Source organism: Oncorhynchus mykiss, chromosome 3 (genome assembly GCF_057628025.1).
Source record: "Oncorhynchus mykiss isolate SJ-2025 chromosome 3, ASM5762802v1, whole genome shotgun sequence".
In the NCBI taxonomy this organism is placed as follows: Eukaryota; Metazoa; Chordata; class Actinopteri; order Salmoniformes; family Salmonidae; genus Oncorhynchus; species Oncorhynchus mykiss.
In genome coordinates, this window is record NC_143024.1 from 14,702,374 (window position 1) to 14,729,435 (window position 27,062).

The following is a 27,062-nucleotide window of genomic DNA, read 5'->3' on the forward strand; positions in this document are numbered from 1 at the left end:
AGAGTATATAATACAGCCAGTATCCATTGGTAGGATACAGGACTAGAGTATATAATACAGCCAGTTTCCATTGGTAGGATACAGGACTAGAGTATATAATACAGCCAGTTTCCATTGGTAGGATACAGGACTAGAGTATATAATACAGCCAGTTTCCATTGGTAGGATACAGGACTAGAGTATATAATACAGCCAGTTTCCATTGGTAGGATACAGGACTAGAGTTAGAACAAAGAGATGCCTACAGGACTAGAGTATATAATTCAGCCAGTTTCCATTGGTAGGATACAGGACTAGAGTATATAATACAGCCAGTTTCCATTGGTAGGATACATGACTAGAGGCAGAACAAAGAGATGCCTACAGGACTAGAGTATATAATACAGCCAGTTTCCATTGGTAGGATACAGGACTAGAGTATATAATACAGCCAGTTTCCATTGGTAGGATACAGGACTAGAGTATATAATACAGCCAGTTTCCATTGGTAGGATACAGGACTAGAGTATATAATACAGCCAGTATCCATTGGTAGGATACAGGACTAGAGTATATAATACAGCCAGTATCCATTGGTAGGATACAGGACTAGAGTATATAATACAGCCAGTTTCCATTGGTAGGATACAGGACTAGAGTATATAATACAGCCAGTTTCCATTGGTAGGATACAGGACTAGAGTATATAATACAGCCAGTTTCCATTGGTAGGATACAGGACTAGAGTATATAATACAGCCAGTTTCCATTGGTAGGATACAGGACTAGAGTATATAATACAGCCAGTATCCATTGGTAGGATACAGGACTAGAGTATATAATACAGCCATTTTCCATTGGTAGGATACAGGACTAGAGTATATAATACAGCCAGTTTCCATTGGTAGGATACAGGACTAGAGTATATAATACAGCCAGTTTCCATTGGTAGGATACAGGACTAGAGTATATAATACAGCCAGTTTCCATTGGTAGGATACAGGACTAGAGTTAGAACAAAGAGATGCCTACGAGGCTAGAGTATATAATACAGCCAGTATCCATTGGTAGGATACAGGACTAGGGTATATAATACAGCCAGTTTCCATTGGTAGGATACAGGACTAGAGTATATAATACAGCCAGTTTCCATTGGTAGGATACAGGACTAGAGTATATAATACAGCCAGTTTCCATTGGTAGGATACAGGACTAGAGTATATAATACAGCCAGTTTCCATTGGTAGGATACAGGACTAGAGTATATAATACAGCCAGTTTCCATTGGTAGGATACAGGACTAGAGTATATAATACAGCCAGTTTCCATTGGTAGGATACAGGACTAGAGTATATAATACAGCCAGTATCCATTGGTAGGATACAGGACTAGAGTATATAATACAGCCAGTATCCATTGGTAGGATACAGGACTAGAGTATATAATACAGCCAGTTTCCATTGGTAGGATACAGGACTAGAGTATATAATACAGCCAGTTTCCATTGGTAGGATACAGGACTAGAGTTAGAACAAAGAGATGCCTACGAGGCTAGAGTATATAATACAGCCAGTATCCATTGGTAGGATACAGGACTAGGGTATATAATACAGCCAGTTTCCATTGGTAGGATACAGGACTAGAGTATATAATACAGCCAGTTTCCATTGGTAGGATACAGGACTAGAGTATATAATACAGCCAGTTTCCATTGGTAGGATACAGGACTAGAGTATATAATACAGCCAGTTTCCATTGGTAGGATACAGGACTAGAGTATATAATACAGCCAGTTTCCATTGGTAGGATACAGGACTAGAGTATACAATACTGCCAGTTTCCATTGGTATGATACAGGACTAGAGTATATAATACAGCCAGTTTCCATTGGTAGGATACAGGACTAGAGTATATAATACAGCCAGTTTCCATTGGTAGGATACAGGACTAGAGGCAGAACAAAGAGATGCATACGAGGCTAGAGGCTACAGGATTTGAGAGAGGACAGACATTAATTCCATTTATACCAGATCTGACTTCATATTCAAATTCAAAATTGTTGATCAATCCACATAACAAACCAAAGGTAGTAAAACTAAGACGTCCAATCAGATCAATCCAGCCAATATCATCTAGGAAGGGGGTCACATCTATGGGTGGGCTGAATAGGACAGTTGCATACGGTGTTGTCAGTGTTGATTCTAAACGACTACAAGAGATCACATAGATGTCTTCAGAGTCCTCCTTAGGGGACACGTTTCAGACAGATACCAGACACGGCTGCTGTAAGATTATTGTATCACACATTCAACAGTCCTCTGGAACAGAGATAGAGGGGGGTGTACTGGCTCTTGGGCATTGTCTTGAGCCATTTGCCATGCGGTCGGAGGTGACGGAGAGCTCATCAATTAGGGCGGAGCCTACGATATGCCCTAGTATGTACTAATACTACATGTCCTTCTCTCACATCCAGACAGATGAGACATCCACAGCAGATTGACTAACACATAGTTATATTCCTGTAGACATCCACAGCAGATTGACCAACACATAGTTCTATTCCTGGAGACATCCACAGCAGATTGACTAACACATAGTTCTATTTCTGGAGACATCCACAGCAGATTGACTAACACATAGTTCTATTCCTGGAGACATCCACAGCAGATTGACTAACACATAGTTCTATTCCTGGAGACATCCACAGCAGATTGACCAACACATAGTTCTATTCCTGTAGACATCCACAGCAGATTGACTAACACATAGTTCTATTCCTGTAGACATCCACAGCAGATTGACCAACACATAGTTCTATTCCTGGAGACATCCACAGCAGATTGACTAACACATAGTTCTATTCCTGGAGACATCCACAGCAGATTGACCAACACATAGTTCTATTCCTGGAGACATCCACAGCAGATTGACTAACACATAGTTCTATTCCTGGAGACATCCACAGCAGATTGACTAACACATAGTTCTATTCCTGGAGACATCCACAGCAGATTGACTAACACATAGTTCTATTCCTGGAGACATCCACAGCAGATTGACCAACACATAGTTCTATTCCTGGAGACATCCACAGCAGATTGACTAACACATAGTTCTATTCCTGTAGACATCCACAGCAGATTGACTAACACATAGTTCTATTCCTGGAGACATCCACAGCAGATTGACTAACACATAGTTATATTCCTGGAGACATCCACAGCAGATTGACTAACACATAGTTCTATTCCTGGAGACAAAATAAGCCTTGGATAAGTGGGTGATTCACACATACTGTATTCTACACAAGCAGGCATAGATAGCAAAGACAGTATAGCAATGTGAAACTAGGGTAATTTTACATGATGCCACATGTACATTACAGGTGGAGAACGGCTTCTGGCTGAGTGTGGGCATTTGGGAGCCATTATGGGCATTTGGGAGCCATTATGGGCATTTGGGAGCCATTATGGGCATTTGGGAGCCATTGCATTCTCCTTTGACGTGCTCCCTCAGAACAGGCAGTATTTAGTATTTTCAATTGAACCTTTATTTAACTAGGCAAGTCAGTTAAAAAACAAATTCTTATTTACAGTGACAGCCTACCAGGGAACAGTGGGTTAACTGTCTTTTTCAGGGGCAGAATGACAGTATTTTACCTTGTGAGCTCAGGGATTCAATCCAGCAACCTTTTGGTTACTGGCCCAACGCTCTGACCACTAGGCTACCTGTCGCCACAGTATGGGGTTTGCAGAGGGCGGGGGGGTTGGACCAGACCTCATTGGAGAGGGGGAACAGAGGAGGGATTGGACCAGACCTCATTGGACAGGGGGGGCAGAGGAGGGATTGGACCAGACCTCATTGGACAGGGGGGACAGAGGAGGGATTGGACTAGACCTCATTGGAGAGGGGGGACAGAGGAGGGATTGGACTAGACCTCATTGGAGAGGGGGGACAGAGGAGGGATTGGACCAGACCTCATTAGAGAGGGGGGACAGAGGAGGGATTGGACCAGACCTCATTAGAGAGGGGGGACAGAGGAGGGATTGGGCCAGACCTCATTAGAGAGGGGGGACAGAGGAGGGATTGGGAGGGCATCCAAATTAGGAAACTGGAATTGCACAACCATTATGCGTTAAGTACCTGCAAAGAATGAAAAGAAAATTACATTTTGGTTTCCTTACCCTGCAAGTTTTGACAGCAATCCATGTTTTTCTGCCACTGTTTCCACGTGCCAACGTTTTAGCATTTGTGGTACAAATCCCACTCAAGTCATGGGACCGATATTATAATTTTTTTGTGCTGTCATACCTTGTCCATAGACTGCTTACAGAGTAAGGAAACCAATGTGTCATTTGGGTGAACAAAGAGAAAAAGTGTACTCAATAAAAATAACTTCAGCACACGAACATATTGATGCTTCTTCAATAAAATGTAAATGATCTTTTTAACCAATGTTTTGGTCTCAATCGACCCTCATCAGGGTGTTAAAGGGTTGTGCCGGCCCCTCCCAGTCCCCTACTAACGACCCGTACAGGCGTCTGAACTCCCCTGGCACCCCCGTGGACACCCCTACAGCCTCGCGAGGCCCCAGATGCTAAGGGAAAATGGAAGTTATGCAAAATTAGGCATGCACATAATTACCAGGGGACATGTCTTATTTATTACCCGAGGTAGCTCAGTAGCTGCCCTCTGTAAAATGGCTCTAAGAGGGCCTCCCTCGGCTCCCTGTGACAACGCAGAGGAAAACTACTGGAAACAGTCAAACACATGAAATCCATGCTGTTTAAGGAGTGGGTGAAATGAGCGAAACGCCTGAAATGCACTGAGGCGCTGAAATGAGTGTTTTTGTGTTTCTCCCTGTTGCTGCTGTTAAGGGTTTAACTCTGGGAGGCAGATCCTCGCACCACTTGAGTGGAGGGGGAAATATTGATCCCTGCAAACAGCAGCAGTGGTTTTTCTCTCCTCTTTATTGCTGTTAACCTTGTAAAAAATACTCTCCTCTAGTTGGAAATGAGCCCTTCAAATTCAATCTACAGACTGTCAGGTTATGTTTAGATTTAAAAGCCCTGGATGCAGACAGGCAGGTTATGCCATTGTTGTTACATTACTGGCTGAGGCCGGGCGCCAGAGAGAAACTTGGCTGAGATTCAACACTCAACATCCCCACCTGCTGGACACACTGGACCTCTCAGTCAGGTTCCCACAACATGATGAATCTCTGTCTCCTCTCTCTCTTTCTCTCTCCCTCGCTCTCTGTTTCTCTCCTTCTCCCCCTCTCTCTCCTCTTCCCTCTCGCTCTCCTCCTCTATCTATCTTCTCCATCTGTGTCTGTCTCTGAATCAGGGGTCTTGGGAAGTGGATTCTTAAGGCTTTGAACGATTCTGCCTCAATCTATTGTGCTGTGGCAGCGCAGCCCAGTCCTGAGATGGGCCATGCATCTTCATCACAGTGAGGAGGAGGAGAGCAAGACAGAGAGAGAGAGCGAAGGAGAGAGACAGACAGACGTAGAGAGAGAGAAAGAGAGAGAGGAGATGGGAAGGAGTAAGAGAGAGAGAGAGAGAGAGAGAGAGAGTTCCTGCAGTGTCTCTGTGTGCTGCCTCCCTGTAGTTTCTGCAGCATCACTGTCAGCACTCCCTGCTTTTTTACGCTGAATTTGGCACTTTCTCTGTAAGATAATCCACATTCTCAGGAAGGGCCATATGCATTATATATTACTACCCAGCAAAGGGAAAGGACACACAGAAAAAAATGTATATTTCAACCAAATCTCACTTGCACACTGTCACAAGAGAATAGGTCTAACTTTATTCATGACTTTTAAATGAGAAAGATCCACTCTATAGAACTCTATACACTGAGAGTACAAAACATTAGGAACACCTTCCTAATATTGAGTTGCACCCCCTCCCTTTTGCCCTCTGAACAGCCCTCAATTTGTATGGGCATGGACTCTACAAGGTGTTGAAAGCGTTCCACAGGGATGCTGACCCATGTTGACTCCAATGCTTCCCACAGTTGTGTCAAGTTGGCTGGATGTCCTTTGGGTGGTGGGCCATTCTTGATACACAGGGGAAACTGTTGAGCATGAAAAAAACAGTAGCGTTGCAGTTCTTGACTCAAACCGGTGCGCCTGACACCAATATTTTGTCTTGCCCATTCACCCTCTGAATGTCACACATACACAATCCATGTCTCAATTGTCTCAAGGCTTAAAAATCCTTCTTTAACTGGTCTCCTCCCCTTCATCTACACTTATTGAAGTGTATTTAACAAGTGACATCGATAAGGGATCACAGCTTTCACCTGGATTCACCTGGTCAGTCTATGTCATGGAAAGAGCAGGTGTTCTTAATGTTTTGTACACTCAGAGTAGAACGTTCTAACTTTAAATAAACGTAGCTTCTGTGTTTATGACAAAATAAAGCCCTCCCCTACTTTTGGAACCAATGGAACGCACCCAGTTTTTTGGGGGTATGACTTTATTAACTCCACAGCAGCCCTCCCCTCCTTTTGTTAGGTCTCCAGACACTATCTAAAGGAGGACAGACAGAAGAAAGGAGACACTTAAACTAATCTTGCACAAACAGCACAAGTCCTCCACGCAAAAGACAGAGGGGGAAAAAAGAGTGGAACAAATCCTTCCAGCGAATTCATTCTAGTTGCTTAATTAACAGGTATGCAATAAAGCCTTGAATTTCTTAATGAACAGCAACAAGAAATAAATAGCATTCTAATCCTGGCCAGTTTCTCATTGATGTTGGTTATGTAAATACATGTCATTAATGCATTGTACTGATCTTATAGGCCTAGAAGACACCTCTTTTAACCTACATTGATTATTAGTGTGTCCAATGTACCATCTCTGCAACAGTTAAGTTTAAGGTGATCATTCCAAGTAATAGTTTCCATCGTGATTTAGCTCCAGATTTAAAAGCTTAACAAGTGGAGTTTACTTCTATCCATAAGTGAAAGGAGTATGAACAGAACAGCTAAATATGAACAATTATTATTAGGAGGAATTACATGGAATTGACAGGAAAAATACTTCAAAGTAGCTTTTGAACAAGAATGACTGATCATTACAATTGTTTACACACTGTTCATTGGATAAAGAGTGCAATATAATTGCTGAAACGTATTTATTCTGCTAATTCATTTCTCAATGACTTGTGCTGGAAAATGGAAGGAAAATGCCTTGATTATGAGAATGCTTGCCTTACTCTTCACCCATATAAACAGAAAGAAATGGTGGGAAGAGAACTTGTTTATTGGTGAAAACTGAATGAATTCTCAATGGACATACACTGGTTACAGGACGTTACAACAACGTTATTGTCGTTAGGGACACACTTGAATTTGTTGTCGAAGAGTTTAGAATGGATCCAGTTTGAAAACTTTGTTCGAGTGCACTGTACATTAAAGTGTGTGTTGGGTTGCAAATATCGAAGCGCCATGGGTGAGCAAACGCTAAGGGAGGTTTATTCAGACACTACTGGTCTGCTGGAGATGAAACGTGAAAATACATTTGGTCAAAGACTGTGACCCGAGGGGTAGAGTGAGAATCAAGCTAGATCTACTCAGCCTCATTTAGCTTCACATTCCAGCTCAGGCTTCCTCCGAACTATGACAGTAGATATTTCTGCTCCACCTGCCGCTAACTCCAGCAGGCTTATATCTGCGCCTGCATGTCACACGTGGCTGGTCGAACTCTTCATTCAGACATGCTGAAACAACAATCCATGGGCATGTCAGTGCCACTGTTTCATTTGTGCCGAAATCAAAATAAAACAAGTTTAGCCGTGCTGTCCTTATTGTATTATAATAACAGCCTGAGAATGTGTCTCCGGACCAGTAACCAGTCAGCCAATGGGTGAGTTCGTTTTGCATTGCCCGGCGCGCTATTGTTACTTATGTTGTTTGTGAACTACTGCTTTAGGCTGACTACTATTTGCGACAATAACCTTCGTAGTTATTATGCTGCCATATCGTAGTGAGGGTTGCTGGGGGAAAAACTGCCTGGATGTGTCTTGCTTGTGTTTGATATGCTTTCCTAAATATACTGTTACTATAGACACGTTTTTTTTAACGAATATGTCATCATGTCTTTTGTGTACAACATAGCCACATGTAGCTATGTAACACCCCTCCTGAAAAAAGAACATGAAATTGTGATTGAGACATGGAATGCATAGTTTGAACATGTCTTTAGTGTACAACATGAAGTTTCCTCCTCCATGTCAACGAGGGGAAGCGTCAGCAGAGCAGTAGGAGCACTGAGCAGAACAAAACTGGGCAGCAGCTACAACAACAAAAATAAAAAATACTGCTCATGCACAGAAATCTCAGAATCAGTAAATATGGCAAGTCAGGATCCAGATTATCCAGAACTGCAGCCACTCCAATCCAGATAATGGAGTTAGCACTGAGTTAGCCTGCCCCAGATCAGGTTAGATCTGAAAGATTCCTTCAGTGAGCCACTTTCATTGTACTTGCTTTGCTGACTTGAACTGAGTTACTTCAGCAACTCCTCAAAGTAAATTCCTAGTATAAGGCTCGGACAACTCTATGTTATAAACCCAGCATATACTGTAGGCCTACAATCAGCTTTACTGTAGTGTTGATGGTTCCCCAGTCCCCATCTCATTCTGTCTGGCCAAACAGTCAGCTTTACTGTAGTGTTGATGTTTCCCCAGTCCCCATCTCATTCTGTCTGGCCAAACAATCAGCTTTACTGTGGTGTTGATGTTTCCCCAGTCCCCAACCCATTCTGTCTGGCCAAACAATCAGCTTTACTGTGGTGTTGATGTTTCCCCAGTCCCCAACCCATTCTGTCTGGCCAAACAATCAGCTTTACTGTAGTGTTGATGTTTCCCCAGTCTCCAACCCATTCTGTCTGGCCAAACAGTCAGCTTTACTATAGTGTGGATAGTTCCCCAGTCCCCATCTCATTCTGTCTGGCCAAACAGTCAGCTTTACTATAGTGTGGATAGTTCCCCAGTCCCCATCTCATTCTGTCTGGCCAAACAGTCAGCTTTACTACAGTGTGGATAGTTCCCCAGTCCCCATCTCATTCTGTCTGGCCAAACAGTCAGCTTTACTATAGTGTGGATAGTTCCCTAGTCCCCACCTCATTCTGTCTGGCCAAACAGTCAGCTTTACTATAGTGTGGATAGTTCCCTAGTCCCCACCTCATTCTGTCTGGCCAAACAGTCAGCTTTACTATAGTGTGGATAGTTCCCCAGTCCCCATCTCATTCTGTCTGGCCAAACAGTCAGCTTTACTATAGTGTGGATAGTTCCCCAGTCCCCATCTCATTCTGTCTGGCCAAACAGTCAGCTTTACTATAGTGTGGATAGTTCCCCAGTCCTCATCTCATTCTGTCTGGCCAAACAGTCAGCTTTACTATAGTGTGGATAGTTCCCCAGTCCCCATCTCATTCTGTCTGGCCAAACAGTCAGCTTTACTATAGTGTGGATAGTTCCCCAGTCCCCATCTCATTCTGTCTGGCCAAACAGTCAGCTTTACTATAGTGTGAATAGTTCCCCAGTCCCCATCTCATTCTGTCTGGCCAAACAGTCAGTTTTACTATAGTGTGGATAGTTCCCCAGTCCCCATCTCATTCTGTCTGGCCAAACAGTCAGTTTTACTATAGTGTGGATAGTTCCCCAGTCCCCACCTCATTCTGTCTGGCCAAACAGTCAGCTTTACTACAGTGTGGATGGTCCGGTCAAACAACATCATTAGAGGAGACAGCACATAAAGGAATAGAAGATATTTCCTCAGGGCAGAACATCAAATACGGTCTGCTTGAGATACAAAGACCATTGCCAGTGAGTGTGCCCTTTGAAATGTTTTGGAACTTGCCCTATTTTAGGAGGCAGAAAATTGGCTGTTGCATTCTCATTTGTCTGACCACTTTGCTGAGTGGAACCTCCTCAGACGGAATAAACTGCCCTGAAGAGAAAAATAATTTGCCCAGACAGTCACAGGTGTACTGTACCATAGCACATGACCATGATGAAACAGAAGTGTTATTCGCCACACAGAATGAAAGACGCTGGCAACTAAGGCAGTCCACTAGCCAGCTATTTATAATACTAAAACAGTCAACTAGTCAGCTATAGGTCAACTCAGACAGTCAACCAGACAGCCATCTATAATACTAAGACAGTCAAACAGCCATCTATTGGTCAACTCAGTCAACCAGCCAGCCATCTATAATACTAAGACAGTCAAACAGCCATCTATTGGTCAACTCAGTCAACCAGACAGCCATCTATAATACTAAGACAGTCAAACAGCCAACTATAGGTCAACTCAGACAATCAACCAGACAGCCACCTATAATACTAAGACAGTCAAACAGCCAGCTATAGGTCAACTCAGTCAACCAGACAGCCATCTATAATACTAAGACAGTCAAACAGCCATCTATTGGTCAACTCAGTCAACCAGACAGCCATCTATAATACTAAGACAGTCAAACAGCCAACTATAATAGTGGAACAGCTAAATCAGTGCATGTATTTTCAAACTCAGTCAACAACTACTAATTAGATCAACAAAACATTTAGATTAAGCAATATTCTGATGAAGTAAGAGATCTATTGCATAAACAGATGATGTAATCAGGTGGGAGGGAGAGCACCACTCATACTTTCTTCTGAAGGGTCTTTCTGAGCTGCATTGGATAAGACACAGCTCTATATGAGCTTGCTACACAAAGCAGGTTTCCCAGGTTGCCCCTCTCTCTGTCTGCCCTGCCTGCCTGTTTGAGAATATAGTGTAGCAGAGCAGAGGAGTCCTTGACTGAACTGTGGAAGTGCTGACACCATGCCACTTGTGATGCCTATATCAGTCTGCCGGCATCTCTACTGAGATAAACTAGCTTTTGGTCAGCTAATGATTCTGAATAAATGTGGCATCTTCTTGATTAAGGACCCTGTGTCTTTCTCCTGTGTTAGAATGAGTAATTTCCCCCCAACAACTTCATTACAACCCCAAGGACAAACTCTCACCGCACCCCATACTTCAACACTGTCCTTGCCACCTTGTAAACACAACCCCAGGCACAGTGCCTAGTGCCTACACTGTTTGACAGACACACCGCCTTCGATGCAAGAGAGGTGCAGCTTAAGCGCAGCAAAGAATAAAAAACAACCCACTTTCAATTGTAAAATACTGAATGAATCTATTTTGCCCGTTCTTGAAGAAAACGGCAGCAGGCCAAGACGACATGTGGAATTCTACTGACAGATGGGGAAAGGGAGCAACTGTTGTTCATGACTCTCGGACCAGACAGAAGGGAACAACACAAAATGTTGTGGTCACATCAACTGTTGTTCATGACACTCGGACCAGACAGAAGGGAACAGCACAAAATGTTGTGGTCACATCAACTGTTGTTCATGACACTCGGACCAGACAGAAGGGAGCAACACAAAATGTTGTGGTCACATCAACTGTTGTTCATGACACTCGGACCAGACAGAAGGGAGCAACACAAAATGTTGTGGTCACATCAACTGTTGTTCATGACACTCGGACCAGACAGAAGGGAACAACACAAAATGTTGTGGTCACATCAACTGTTGTTCATGACACTCGAACCAGACAGAAGGGAGCAACACAAAATGTTGTGGTCACATCAACTGTTGTTCATGACACTCGGACCAGACAGAAGGGAGCAACACAAAATGTTGTGGTCACATCAACTGTTGTTCATGACACTCGAACCAGACAGAAGGGAGCAACACAAAATGTTGTGGTCACATCAACTGTTGTTCATGACACTCGGACCAGACAGAAGCTTGTAAATCCGTCTCTGCTGTTGAATACTGAAAGAAACTGAATAATTGATTGAAAAACCTCTTATTCTCTAAATGTTAAATGCCCCGCTATATCAAAAATAACTTCTTCATACAGGGAGGTTGAAAGGGCTGCATGCAATGGTGCTAACCGGTCTGACTCACCTCTTCTAAAAGGTTACAGTGTCAATTTCAATCAAATCAATGGATTGAATACATGATCATGTCAAGTGAGGAAACTGCATTTTATTCTCTGTCTGTCTTTTCCACTAACACACGTATGTAGCACAGGAGGTTGGTGGCACCTTAATTGGGGAGGACGGCCTCATGGTTAATGGCTGGAGTGGAATCAGTGGAATGGTATCAAACACATCAAAAAATGGTTTCCATGTGTTTGATGCCATCCTATTCGCTCCATTCCATTCCATTATTGTGAGCCGTCCTGCCCTCAGCAGCCTCCACTGTGATGTAGGTTGGACATGCATGGGCATATCTAATAGCTATTACAACACATCTGCAGTTGATGAGGCATACACAATAAGAATAACATTAGGTCTTGTAGAGTCTGCTCTGATGAGGAGACAAGTCTAGCTCTTGTCCAGGGCGTTTGTCCCCGTTCACCTTCCTACACTAGCGCGGTGGACCAGAGCTATGGAAGCCCAAACTGTCACCATGAGCACCATTAGCCAGGCGTACTGTGAGAGGGTACAATTGTTCCATGTAGGCTACATATTAAAAGTAGGGCTAGTATATTCAAGGTAATTCATTCCTAACTCATTACTCTTGCCAGTAGAAAGGGCTGATAAAAGATAATCGATTCAGTTGATTGACAATTACATCTGGAACTGTTGATTTAGCCCACTGCAATTAACTGTTGCCTGACAAACTCCTGAAGAGAAAACTCAGCAACTCTCGGAGAACAGTAGAAGTTAATAAAAGTGCTTCTTCTTTACTGCTAAAGGTAAAGCCAACTCGTTTCGGCCCTTTGGTTAATAATCTCTACAGAAAGAAACACAATCCTCCTTCATGGTTATCTTTCAAAATGGCCTCTTAGGTTTCAGGGACCAATCACAGTTTGAAAGCTAAACACAACTTAATGTTATCTGTAAATTGAGTTGAAAAAATGTAGTCTACTTATTAACGAATGACGTGTTTAGTTTTTTATTCCCTCTGTGATTGGTCTTTGAACCCGTAGTTAATTTTGAAATATATAAGCCTCCTTCATTTTACAATCGGTAACCAAACCCTCCCTTCATTCTGGTCGCGCTCCCCTGCTCAGACAAGGCATGCATCAACCAATGGGTGTGTACCACGTCATCGAATGTGTCATCGACTGACAGATTGCTATAACATATGAGGTGGTTAGCTGATAGCCTACATAAAATACCTATTTGTAAGATCTGGCATGAGTCAGCAACTCTTGGGCAGAGGAATGCACCCGAAAGCTTCACCTGAAGGCTTTATGCTTACTTTTATCTTTGAAAATGAATTATATGAGGCATGTATTTTTGCAACCATTCATGGACAGTTTTGATAGGTCATACAGATAAGAATTGGATATTAAATGCTCCAGGAATCAAGTATAATGTTTGACATTTTAGTATTGTGTACATGCTAGACAGAGATGGTAGGGGGACTCACAACTCATAAACACATATTTTGTCCATAAGTAAGATAATGTCAAGGATCTTCAACTAGTAGGCATAAACCACCTGAATATTGATATTCATTAGATTTTTCTTGAAGGCTGAGTGATTTGGAGAAATGAATTGTTATAACAAGAACATTGGCTTAATTTGGCCAAAGAAAATTGGCTCAACAGAATGAAATAAAAAAAGTTTTGAACAGGCTTTATTGCAGCAATTACCAACAAAGGTAAGTGTCTACAGTAGCCAACAAATGACAGCAATAGTCTAATGTTAGGTATTTTACAACAGACCTACTTATAACCCATCTTCATCTAAATATGGAGCACACAGTTAAAAAGACAGATGGAATGTAATTTAGCCAATGAAAATATCTCAACAGCATTAAACAAAACTTTTATTTTTTATTTTTACGGGTTTTGATTAATAAATAGGCTTACAATAATAACAATGATACACAATAATGATAAATAATAGTGATTAAAAACAAATGTTCCAAAATTGCATCCTCCCTGAATAGGGAGTTGCACAGTAGCCTGCATTTGGTGTGCCAACGTTCTTCTCATCTTCCACTACAATATTAAAACTTACAGTACCAGTCAAAGGTTTGGACACACCTACTCCTTCCAGGGTTTTTCTTTATTTTTACTATTTTCTACATTGTAGAATACACTCTATTTTAAATTCCCCTTGGAGGCTTTTCACTATAGGCATACTCTTTGTCCTCTAACTTTAGTTTTACTACAATGAAAAAGGCCTCTGTCAACAGTGGCCTAGGACAAGGCTCTCTCTCTCTCTCCTAACCAGCAGGCTCACATGAGAGAATCTGGCAGTGGCTTCGGAGTAAATTACATTTTCACAGAACCGCTTGTTGTAATTTCGATGAGGCTCTCTTGTTCAGATATGGTAAGTGGACTGGAGGCAGAGCATGAAAAGGATAACGAATTCAGTTGTTTGTGTCATACATTTCGGGTAAGTACCTCCGTAATTGTGCACCCAGCTCACTCAGGTGCTTCGCTATATCACATTTGACATTGTCCGTAAACTTGAGTTCATTTGCACACACAAAATCATACAATGATGGAAAGACCTGTGTGTTGTCCTTGTTAAAGCAGACAGAGAAGAGCTAACTTCTTAGTCATAGCCTCAATTTTGTCCCACACATTGAATATAGTTGGGGACAGTCCCTGTAATCTTAGATTCAGATCATTCAGGTGAGAAAAAACATCACCCAAATAGGCCAGTCGTGTGAGAAACGTATCATCATACAAGCGGTCAGATAAGTGAAAATGATGTCAGTAAAGAAAACTTTAAGCTTGTCTCTCAATTTAAAAAAACTTGTCAATACTTTGCCCCTTGATAACCAGCGCACTTCTGTATGTTGTAAAAGCGTTACATGGTCGCTGCCCATATCTTTGCATAGTGCAGAAAATGCACGAGAGTTCAGGGGCCTTTCTTTAACAAAGTTAACCATTTTCACTGTAGTGTCCAAAACGTCTTTCAAGCTGTCAGGCATTCCCTTGGCAGGAAGAGCCTCTCGGTGGATGCTGCAGTGTACCCAGGTGGCGTTGGGAGCAACTGCTTACACATGCGTTATCACTCCACTATGTCTCCCTGTCATGGCTTTTGCACCATCAGTACAGATACCAACATGAGCAGCAGCTATACTTGGCTACATACGGACCGTTAGTGGAATCCCCGCGAGAGAATAACGGTTAATGTGATTGAATGTTAATTATTTTTCTAGGCTACCTGTATTTGACATTGTGTTGTTATTTCGCTGAACACTAGAAGGTTTAATTTTATTATTGGCAGTGAAACCAGGTTACTCAGGCGAGAGAAAAACCTCACCCAGATGTATATCCCCACTGGAAAATATTAATGTACTGTTAGGAAATGTGAAGACATTTTTTTTATTTATTATTTATTTTTAAAATGTGAATCCCATTTTTATTTGGCGTACCACCAACGGCATTGTGCCTACCCCCAGTATGGGATCCCTGATACAGATGAATAACAAAACATGCACATGACAGTATTCATAACTTTTTGTGAATGAAAAAAAGTGCTTTGATAATGGTTTTCATACACATACCGTGTCCATAATGTAGAGACCTTTATATGGGATATTCATTGAAGACGTAAGGGAGGAGGATGGTGTCACGTTCTGACCTTAGTTCCTTTGCTTTGTCTTTTGTTTTAGTATGGTCAGGGCGTGAGTTGGGTGGGTTGTCTATGTTACTTTGTCTATGATTTTCTATTTCTGTGTTTGGCCTGGTATGGTTCTCAATCAGAGGCAGCTCTCAATCGTTGTCCCTGATTGAGAGCCATATTTAGGTAGCCTGTTTTCCATTGTTTTTTGTGGGTGGTTGTTTCCTGTTTAGTGTTTTTGGTTCACATTTCAGGACTGTTTGTTTGTCGTGTTTGTTGTTTTGTCTAGTGTTGTATATTTCATTAAATAATATGAACAGTTACCACGCTGCACCTTGGTCCTCCTCTCCTTCCCCAGACAACAACCGTTACAGATGGTAAATGTGATCTGCATAACATACCAATAGACATACCTTTGTATGCCTCCTTGTCTGTATACCTACAGACACAAACATGAGCAGTTCAGTCATCTGCATCATAAACAGCTAGCCTTCAACATATTCTTATAGCATACATATTCTTACCTCTGTGTTGATATCCATTGAATTGTGTCCATTTTCTGTTTTCGAAAGATTTGCACAAATATGAAAAGATAATGGTATCATCATAAAACAATATCAATTTAGATCATACAATGAACAAACTTACCTTAAATCTTTACATTTTTCAGTTAAGTGTCTGTACCTGCTGTCCTTTCAAATCCAAATGTTTCAGTTGGCCAGTTAGGTTCCTGCAAGAACCCCCACCAACTAAGGAGGTTCCTCGATGAACCCCACCTCTTATGGGGTTCTTGGAAGAACCTTTTGGGGGCCATTTTCAGTGTCAAGAACCCTAAGGTTCTTCAAAGAACTTTGAGGATCTTAGAAGAATCCTTGTTGAACCCCTAATGTTTAGAGTGTAGACTATACTGACCTGTATAGCAAAAGTAAGCACATGGAAAACTGAAAAGCCTATAGCACATAAGGGAAGTAAGAAAGCACCTTGATATAGGACAGGCGCATGCAAGCAGATGAGGACATTTGGCTATATGGAAGACATATAGTAAAACCTACAAAAGTGTGAACGTTAACCAGGAAAGAAAACATACTAGCCTCCCCTGTGCCGAATAAAAACTCCCCAAAGCAACACAAAAAAAGTTTAACAAACCTCTCCTATTTTGGACCACCCCTCCCTCCATTAAATTGCGATCTGTTCCTAACTTAATATAGCCCTCACCTTCATAACTGGCAGCAGTCCAACCAGTGTCGTCAGACTCGCCACTCCTCCACGGTTCTGTTCCACCACGCCACATTCTTACGCATACAGTCAATACGGAACTGTTGTCTGCTGTCCACTACAACTACAGTATTCATACAGTTATTGACATATCGCGTTTTGCAATCCCAACTTCCTCTTGCTCTCTATGACAGTGTGATGTTTGGCAATAGTGGGCATGTGTTATAGCTGCCTGCAAAGTAGGCTAGACGTCAAATGAATCTAGAGCTCTGAAGATCGGCGATATCATGGAAGAAACAGGGGCCCTTATCCGCAAAAGAAGAGCCACTATATCCACTGGAAAATTTGTTCCTTTGAAACAAGTGAATGGGCGGTCAGAAGTTGATGAAAGTGTTAACGGCCGCAGTGACAGCGGCAACATTGTAACTAAGCGAAACGTGTCCGATTTGCCTTCTACCACGTCAAAAGAAAGGAAGAAACGAATAAATGTTCCTAGTGATAGACAGAGGTGAGGCGTTAACTAACAAAACCCAGACGTGTCGTTATAGTGGGGTGAATTTATGCCAGGAAAAAACAGATCACGACTATTTATTACTTCACCCACTTGTGCAATCTTCCCTTAGGAACAGTTATTTATAATGGCGTAGAATGAATAATGTAATTTTAACCATTTCGCATTGTCTATATGTCACCCATGCTGGTCCAATAGGCTATATGTCAAATTGAGGATAAAAAGGGGTACATTTAAAACGTTTTATTTTTTTACAAATCTCGAAGGGAAGTCGGTGGTGTGTTGCGGACGTCATTTGGGAAGGGTATTTCAGATCAGTTAACTATAGCTGTAGTACAGTACAGTAAATGAGTGTGCACGTATTCAAACTATCCCATGTCTCTCCATGCCTCAGTTGCCACAGGTTGCAGGAGTCCCTGTTGAGCTCTGCCAGTGGTTATAGAAACTACAGAGGAGTCCTCAACTGGTGTGTTGTCATGCTGGTAAGTTTTCTTCTGCAACGTCATACTGAGAGTCTCAGTTAATTCTCCAGTCTGCTCAACAACACTCAGGTCAGTGTAAACACCACAATCTTAGGCTACATCTTAGGCTACATCTTAATACCTAATCATTTTTTTGGGGGGGACTATGTTGTTCCATGTAGTGAATATGTTATACAGTGCGTTTGTATGGGCTAATAGAAGTAAGGCAAAATTAAAATTATTCATCTAATAATTTTGTAAAAAAATAACATTTTTGATACTTCAAGGGGTCTTAAAATTCTAAATCAAATAGAAAAATGATCCATGGTATGACATTCTTAAAACAATTCCATATGGCTTAGTAGACCCCCGGTTTAGACAGGACTTAGACTGTTTAGTGCCAAAAATAAGGGGCTATACATATAAAAAAAATATATATATATCGTTTACAGTATACCTCTCAGATATAGGACAGACACTTCAGAACAAACTTCCTTTAGATTCTTTGGGGGGACTATCTGTTGTTCCATGTAGTGAATCTGTTATTAAATGTGTTTGTATGGGCAAATTGAAGTATGTAACAACTTTCATTAGAAGAAGGTGAAGACCAAGGTGCAGCGTGGTACATGTTCATATTATTTATTCTGACTGAACACTGAATACAAAATAACAAAAATAATAGCCTAAACAGTTCTGACAGGGTGCAACAAACACTAAACAGAAAATAACCACCCACAACTAACAGTGGGAAAACAGGCTACCTAAGTATGGTTCTCAATCAGAGACAACGAAAGACAGATGTCCCTGATTGAGAACCATACCCGACCAAAACATAGAAATACAAAACCTAGACATACAAACATAGAATGCCCACCCACACCACACCCTGACCAAACAAAATATAGAAACAGACGAAGCAATCTACGGTCAGGGCGTGACACAGTAAGGCAAAATAACATTTTTCATCAAATATTTTTTATTCTTTTATTTTTATACCTCAATGGGTCTTAAAATTCTAAATCAAATAAAAAAATTATCCTTGGTATGACCTTCTGAAAACAATTCCATATAGCTTAGTAGAACACTACCCCCACCCCCCCATCTTAAACAGGGCTTAGACCAGGGTGTCTGAAGTGACTGTAGCCTTTAAAACATAGGGGCTCTCGAGTGGCGCAGCGGCCTAAGGCTAGAGGCGTCACTACAGACACCCTGGTTTGAATCCAGGCTGTATCACAACCGGCCGTGATTGGGAGTCCCAAAGGGCAGGCTCACAATTGGCTCCGCGTTGTCCGTGTTTGGCCGGTGTATCGCAACCGGCCGTGATTGGGAGTCCCGTAGGGTAGGCGCACCTTTGGCCCAGCGCCGTCCGGGTTTGGCCGGTGTAGGCCGTCATTGTAAATAAGAATTAGTTCTTAACTGGCTTACCTCCGACAAGAGGAGTCGATCAGAGAGCATCACTGTGCGGTGGTGGGTGTGTGCCCCCAGGTCTCACCAGAAGGCATATTCATCCCACGCTGGGCCTGAAACCACAGTGTTTAAAGACACCAGACACTTATTCAGAACACCTCAAGAGGATTATATATCTAGCCCGAGGCTACTCTGTGTTCCTGTTCTTTTATTTAAGCAAGATTACAGTGAAAGTGAGACAAAATCATAAATCATATTCTTTTGTCTTTTAATGATTTTGCTGCTAAAGGAGGTGATGTGGATTGAAGTGAGGCCAAGGTCATCCTGCTTTCATGTAATAATCTGATATTCTGTAAGATTCCTTTTGGCTTAATTTACTAGACGCAAGACAGTAGAGGTACATTGCACTTGTGCCGCGGCACTTACTGGACTAGACTATTCTGTCCAATCCTAAAGTGGGACACGTAACGCTTAGCTATATAGTTAGCTAATCACTTTGTTAATAACCTTGTGTTTTGCTAATTCAGTTTGGCTTTGAAGTCAGTGTGTGAGACGATGGGAAACAGCAGGACATTCCCATTCCTCTAGCTCTCAGTGAGTCTCAATACAACCACATAAACCATTGTTTTACTCTTTAGAGAGAGATGTTGGAGTTCAAGGATGGTTTGATGATGCTAAGGGAAACATGGTGGTACCATTCTGACATTCAGATGTGTAACTATTGTGGGGAAATCTGGTATTGAGATTCTATCTAAAGTAATCATTCTGTAACAGCTAGTTTGTTGATCTGAATTCACGTCCAATCTAGAGCAACGCCAGCTTAGTCCCCTTCATCAAAGCCGTGGAGAATAAATTCACATTTCTAAAACTGTTGATAATCCACTCTCTGAAACAAGATCATTTTGTCATCACAGTACTTTGTTCATTCTTTGAACTTCTTCTCAAATTCCCATTGAACGTGGAGAAGTCTTTGTATTCCATAATAAGATATTCCAATCCAAAATGGAAAATGTTCAACGAGGGAGGGGGAGAATCACAAGACAGACCTAAAAATCAAGAGAGTGATTATCTTGACTTGCAAACACGTAATCTTTTAGCTGTCAAGATGAGTTCCAGAAACACTACTGTATTTGGTGTTTATTAGGATCTCCATTAGCTAGAGCCAAAGGTGCAGCTACCCTTCCTGTGGTCCACATCAAACATGACATTAATAGACCATTACAGCTGAAGGACAGGACTACATCAAATGACAATACATTACATTAATAGACATTTTTATTAACATTTTTAAAAAAAATAGACAGGTACAGAACTACATACATTTTTTATTGTGTTTTAACTCTGTTTATTAAGTTTTACACACACACACAGACAAGACAACACAAAGCAATATAAATAATATACTCAACTAGAACAAAAAAATACAAATAAAAATACAAATAAAACAATAGCTTTAAAGATGCCATACTTTAGACAGAACTACATACATTATAAATAAGTATACACACTTTAATATTAGTATGCCTTAGCAATCATTGCAACATGTGCTCATAATAACGGCTGCACTGCAGTCATCCATTTTGTTACAGTTGCTTACTGTTACAACTGCAGGTCCTGATCCTAATCTCTCAGAACCAGTTGTTCTGTAAACACTAGCGAGAATCTCACAACATTAGGAACCACCCGTGTCCTTGGTTCTTCCGTTTGACGTCAGTACTGTTCATAATAATGTGATTCATAGGCAAGTGCAACGAAATCGACAATGAAAATGCAACAATTCCTCCAGCTTCAACCACAGTTTTCACCCTAGCAACTGTGTCATTCAGCTCATAGCAACGAGCTACTGATGGAGTTTCCATCCCCACTAAGGCTTCAATTTAATCGTTCACCTCAGCAACCGAGTTGGAGTTTTCTCCAGCTGAAGTTTCAATTTAATCCTTCGTTTTAGCTACCTATGTGGACTTTTTAGATGCCCATCACTGCACAATGTGCAATAAATTTAACAACCTTCTCTGACGTCCTTCACCCTGTTTAGTGCATAGAAATTAACTAAACCACACTGCCCGTAAAGGATTTCCTGAGGTATAGTGTAAAATGTTACAGTCTACTGCCCTTAAAGGGTTTACTGAGGTATAGTGTAAAATGTTACAGTCTACTGCCCTTAAAGGGTTTACTGAGGTATAGTGTAACGTGTTACAGTCTACCGCTCATTAAGGGTTTACTGAGGTATATTGCGGGGCCTTTGGTCCCCTTGATATGGAGTTTCCTCCGGTTCACTAATGGAGTTTCCTCCAGTTCTCTTATGGAGTTTCCTCCGGTTCTCTTATGGAGTTCCCTCCGGTTCTCTTATGGAGTTTCCTCCGGTTCTCTTATGGAGTTTCCTCCGGTTCTCTTATGGAGTTTCCTCCGGTTCTCTTATGGAGTTTCCTCCGGTTCTCTAATGGAGTTTCCTCCGGTTGTCTAATGGAGTTTCCTCCGGTTATCTTATGGAGTTCCCTCCGGTTCTCTAATGGAGTTTCCTCCGGTTCTCTAATGGAGTTCCCTCCGGTTCTCTTATGGAGTTCCCTCCGGTTCTCTTATGGAGTTCCCTCCGGTTCTCTAATGGAGTTTCCTCCGGTTCTCTTATGGAGTTCCCTCCGGTTCTCTAATGGAGTTTCCTCCGGTTCTCTTATGGAGTTTCCTCCGGTTCTCTAATGTAGTTTCCTCCGGTTCTCTAATGGAGTTTCCTCCGGTTCTCTTATGGAGTTCCCTCCGGTTCTCTTATGGAGTTCCCTCCGGTTCTCTAATGGAGTTCCCTCCGGTTCTCTAATGGAGTTCCCTCCGGTTCTCTAATGGCGTTTCCTCCGGTTCTCTAATGGAGTTTCCTCCGGTTCTCTTATGGAGTTTCCTCCGGTTCTCTAATGGAGTTTCCTCCGGTTCTCTAATGGAGTTTCCTCCGGTTCTCTAATGGAGTTTCCTCCGGTTCTCTTATGGAGTTTTCTCCGGTTCTCTAATGGAGTTAGATGCATCTACAATGGAAAATAAATACTGCACCTTAGTACACATGCACTCACTCACACCTACACAGATATACATGTAAACTCATCCACACACATCACAACTGCTGCTACCAGACTCTTTGTTACATCTGCCCTTGTCTACTTCTCATCCTGTGTCTCCCTAACCTGCCGCCACTCCCCCAGTGTTCTCTCCCTCTCTGATGTTGGTGTATCTGATTGTGGGAGTGGAGACAGGTGTGCTGGAGTCAGAGCAGATCCCCACCAGCTGCAACATGTTCCATAATCAGAACTCTACAAATACTCAGCCCTGCCACTTCCATGCTGCCAGATCGTAGCCTCTGCTCAGTCAGTCTGCATTTCAAGCCGTTTGTTCCTGCATAGATCTTGTTATCCTGTGTTGCCTGTTTTCCCCAGTCGGACGCTGCTTTTCTCTCCGCTCTCCCCGCTTTTCAATAAATACCTTGGTTACCTTATTCCTGTCTCCTCGTCTGAGTCTGCACTTGGGTTCACCTGCTCCACCCCGCGTAACACTCTCATTATGATGGCTAAATACCTCATCATTTAAACACTTTTCCCCCACACTCTCCCCCAATCCCCCCTTCCCCAAAACATGTGTAGATATTGAACTATAAATTGTGCCTTCCTGTATTATTATGCTTAACATTTTACTCTACTGAGACATTTACTTTGTTTGTATTCTTAATTGTTATTATTTCTTATTGTTGCGTTGTCAAAAAGGAACCTGCAAGTAAGCATTTCATTTGACGATATATACCATGTGTATCACGTATATACAACTAATACAACTTGAAACTACAGTGGAGAAGAGACACTGTAATTTAATCATATGGTGAATGTATGCTTCTACCAAGTGAAACAAACTGTATTTGCAAGGATGCAATGAATTTACAAGCCCTCTTTTGTTGTAGGTCTTAAGCAATGCCCGTCTGTTCTTGGAAAACCTTTTGAAGTAAGTACAGAATGTTATGAGGAGCTTGCCATAAGAGAAGAGGGGGGAAAGGAGAGTGTAGTCTTATGGCTGTCATTTGACTGTTCGAAGTAAAGGCCCCGTTTTCAGAGAATGGAATATAGGGCCCCTTCACTGCTAAGACCATATGCTGTCCTATACGCTACTGCAAGCGCAATGCCTCCTGACTGTCCACAGATGCCCAGCACAATAACAGCCTATAGGGAGCTGCCAGGGATTGCTTACTAAAGGCATACTGTGGTCAAGACGTGCAAGGAGGGTACATTGTCATGTATTACTGTAAAGTAAGATAGGAGGTTCTGTGCCTGATTCACTCAAACATGCTGCATCACTTACACTCGCAGCATTCTGATAACTGAAAGGCTGAAATATTTCAAGTTCAGTTTTAATGTCACATGCACAAGTACAGTGCAATGTCTTTATTGGAAGCTCTAATCCCAACAATGCAATAATAAATAACAATGTAATACTAAATATAACAAGGTAGAACAAAAACACAGGAGATATCAAATCAGACTGTGGTTTGATTCAGCTGAGCTGTGAGTGTCTAACCACAGTGTTCTGTTCTTCTAGGTATGGCATTCTAGTGGACCCAATACAAGTGGTTTCTCTATTCATAAAGGACCCCTACAACATGCCTGCAGCGTGCCTTGTTATCGGTATGAGGACTTTACTCTGCTCTAGCATGTCATTTAGGGCCCTTCTGGATATTACCCCTCACTCCCCGTACGCACTAGATCACTCTCCCAACACACTATCACTATCATTCCCCAGACCCTACACACTTGATCACTCCCCCTTACACACCTTACACACTATCACTCCCCTACACACAAGTCATTACAGGCTGTCCTGTTGCAGCCTTCTCCTGAGGACCATCCCCCTGGCCAATGTTATGGGCCTACAGTACTGAGAGAAGGACTATGGGACAAGGGACTCCCTATACAGTACTGAGAAAAGGACTATGGGACAAGGGACTCCCTATACAGTACTGAGAGAAGGACTATGGGACAAATCAAATCAAATTGTATTTGTCACATACACATGGTTAGCAGATGTTAATGCGAGTGTAGCGAAATGCTTGTGCTTCTAGTTCCGACAATGCAGTAATAACAAGTAATCTAACTAACAATTCCAAAACTACTGTCTTGTACACAGTGTAAGGGGATAAAGAATATGTACATAAGGATATATGAATGAGTGATGGTACAGCATAGGCAAGATACAGTAGATGGTATCGAGTACAGTATGTACAAATGAGATGAGTATGTAAACAAAGTGGCATAGTTTAAAGTGGCTAGTGATACATGTATTACATAAGGATACAGTCGATGATATAGAGTACAGTATATACGTATGCATATGAGATGAATAATGTAGGGTAAGTAACATTATATAAGGTAGCATTGTTTAAAGTGGCTAGTGATATATTTACATAATTTCCCATCAATTCCCATTATTAAAGTGGCTGGAGTTGAGTCAGTGTCAGTGTGTTGGCAGCAGCCACTCAATGTTAGTGGTGGCTGTTTAACAGTCTGATGGCCTTGAGATAGAAACTGTTTTTCAGTCTCTCGGTCCCAGCTTTGATGCACCTGTACTGACCTCGCCTTCTGGATGATAGCGGGGTGAACAGGCAGTGGCTCGGGTGGTTGATGTCCTTGATGATCTTTATGGCCTTCCTGTGACATCGGGTGGTGTAGGTGTCCTGGAGGGCAGGTAGTTTGCCCCCGGTGATGCGTTGTGCAGACCTCACTACCCTCTGGAGAGCCTTAGGGTTGAGGGCGGTGCAGTTGCCATACCAGGCGGTGATACAGCCCGCCAGGATGCTCTCGATTGTGCATCTGTAGAAGTTTGTGAGTGCTTTTGGTGACAAGCCGAATTTCTTCAGCCTCCTGAGGTTGAAGAGGCGCTGCTGCGCCTTCTTCACGATGCTGTCTGTGTGAGTGGACCAATTCAGTTTGTCTGTGATGTGTATGCCGAGGAACTAACACTTGCTACCCTCTCCACTACTGTTCCATCGATGTGGATAGGGGGGGACTCCCTATACTGTACAGTACAGAGAGAAGGACTATGGGACAAGATACTCCCTATACAGTACAGTACAGAGAGAAGGACTATGGGACAAGATACTCCCTATACAGTACAGTACAGAGAGAAGGACTATGGGACAAGGGACTCCCTATACAGTACAGTACAGAGAGAAGGACTATGGGACAAGATACTCCCTATACAGTACAGTACAGAGAGAAGGACTATGGGACAAGATACTCCCTGTACTGTACAGTACTGAGAGAAGGACTATGGGACAAGATACTCCCTGTACTGTACAGTACAGAGAGAAGGACTATGGGACAAGATACTCCCTGTACTGTACAGTACAGAGAGAAGGACTATGGGACAAGATACTCCCTATACAGTACAGTACAGAGAGAAGGACTATGGGACAAGATACTCCCTGTACTGTACAGTACAGAGAGAAGGACTATGGGACAAGATACTCCCTATACAGTACAGTACAGAGAGAAGGACTATGGGACAAGATACAGATAAGATAAGATACTGTACAGTACAGAGAGAAGGACTATGGGACAAGATACTCCCTGTACTGTACAGTACAGAGAGAAGGACTATGGGACAAGATACAGATAAGATAAGATACTGTACAGTACAGAGAGAAGGACTATGGGACAAGATACTCCCTGTACTGTACAGTACAGAGAGAAGGACTATGGGACAAGATACAGATAAGATAAGATACTGTACAGTACAGAGAGAAGGACTATGGGACAAGATACTCCCTGTACTGTACAGTACAGAGAGAAGGACTATGGGACAAGATACAGATAAGATAAGATACTGTACAGTACAGAGAGAAGGACTATGGGACAAGATACAGATAAGATAAGATACTGTACAGTACAGAGAGAAGGACTATGGGACAAGATACAGATAAGATAAGATACTGTACAGTACAGAGAGAAGGACTATGGGACAAGATACAGATAAGATAAGATACTGTACAGTACAGAGAGAAGGACTATGGGACAAGATACAGATAAGATACTGTACAGTACAGAGAGAAGGACTATGGGACAAGATACAGATAAGATAAGATACTGTACAGTACAGAGAGAAGGACTATGGGACAAGATACAGATAAGATACTGTACAGTACAGAGAGAAGGACTATGGGACAAGATACTCCCTGTACTGTACAGTAAAGAGAGAAGGACTATGGGACAAGATACAGATAAGATAAGATACTGTACAGTACAGAGAGAAGGACTATGGGACAAGATACAGATAAGATACTGTACAGTACAGAGAGAAGGACTATGGGACAAGATACTCCCTGTACTGTACAGTACAGAGAGAAGGACTATGGGACAAGATACTCCCTGTACTGTACAGTACAGAGAGAAGGACTATGGGACAAGATACAGATAAGATAAGATACTGTACAGTACAGAGAGAAGGACTATGGGACAAGATACAGATAAGATACTGTACAGTACAGAGAGAAGGACTATGGGACAAGATACTCCCTGTACTGTACAGTACAGAGAGAAGGACTATGGGACAAGATACTCCCTATACAGTACAGTACTGAGAGAAGGACTATGGGACAAGATACTCCCTGTACTGTACAGTACAGAGAGAAGGACTATGGGACAAGATACTCCCTGTACAGTACAGTACTGGGCCATAGCAGACAAAGACGCCCTCAGAAGGCACTGTTTTTTTATGCATTGCAGCATATTTATTTTATTAACACTTGTAGTCATTGAGGCGTGATCCAGTGTCTGTTTTATTGGCTGTAGTATCAGTTAAGCTCAAGCACTTGTTCTGATTGTGAGCCAGGCACAGATAGTGCCAAGGCATTAGAGACAGACAC

The 27,062-nt window shown here is 42.1% G+C and overlaps 1 protein-coding gene across 3 annotated transcripts in view; it reads left to right on the forward strand.

Moving 5' to 3' along the window:
- Positions 1-6,510: 6,510 nt before the first annotated feature.
- Positions 6,511-27,062, forward strand: part of LOC149984402 (diacylglycerol O-acyltransferase 1-like) — a 41,270-nt gene continuing 20,718 nt past the window's right edge. The window contains exons 1-4 of one of the 3 annotated variants that reach the window (XM_090221651.1): positions 6,511-6,656; positions 17,707-17,794; positions 23,109-23,149; positions 23,741-23,826. In XM_090221651.1, coding sequence (XP_090077777.1) covers positions 17,789-17,794; positions 23,109-23,149; positions 23,741-23,826 — 133 coding nt within the window. In that variant the 5' untranslated portion in view covers positions 6,511-6,656; positions 17,707-17,788. Of the gene's footprint in view, positions 6,657-16,860; positions 17,310-17,706; positions 17,795-23,108; positions 23,150-23,740; positions 23,827-27,062 lie in introns of those variants that run through there. The other 2 variants (XM_090221649.1, XM_090221655.1) reach the window with 2 other exon arrangements.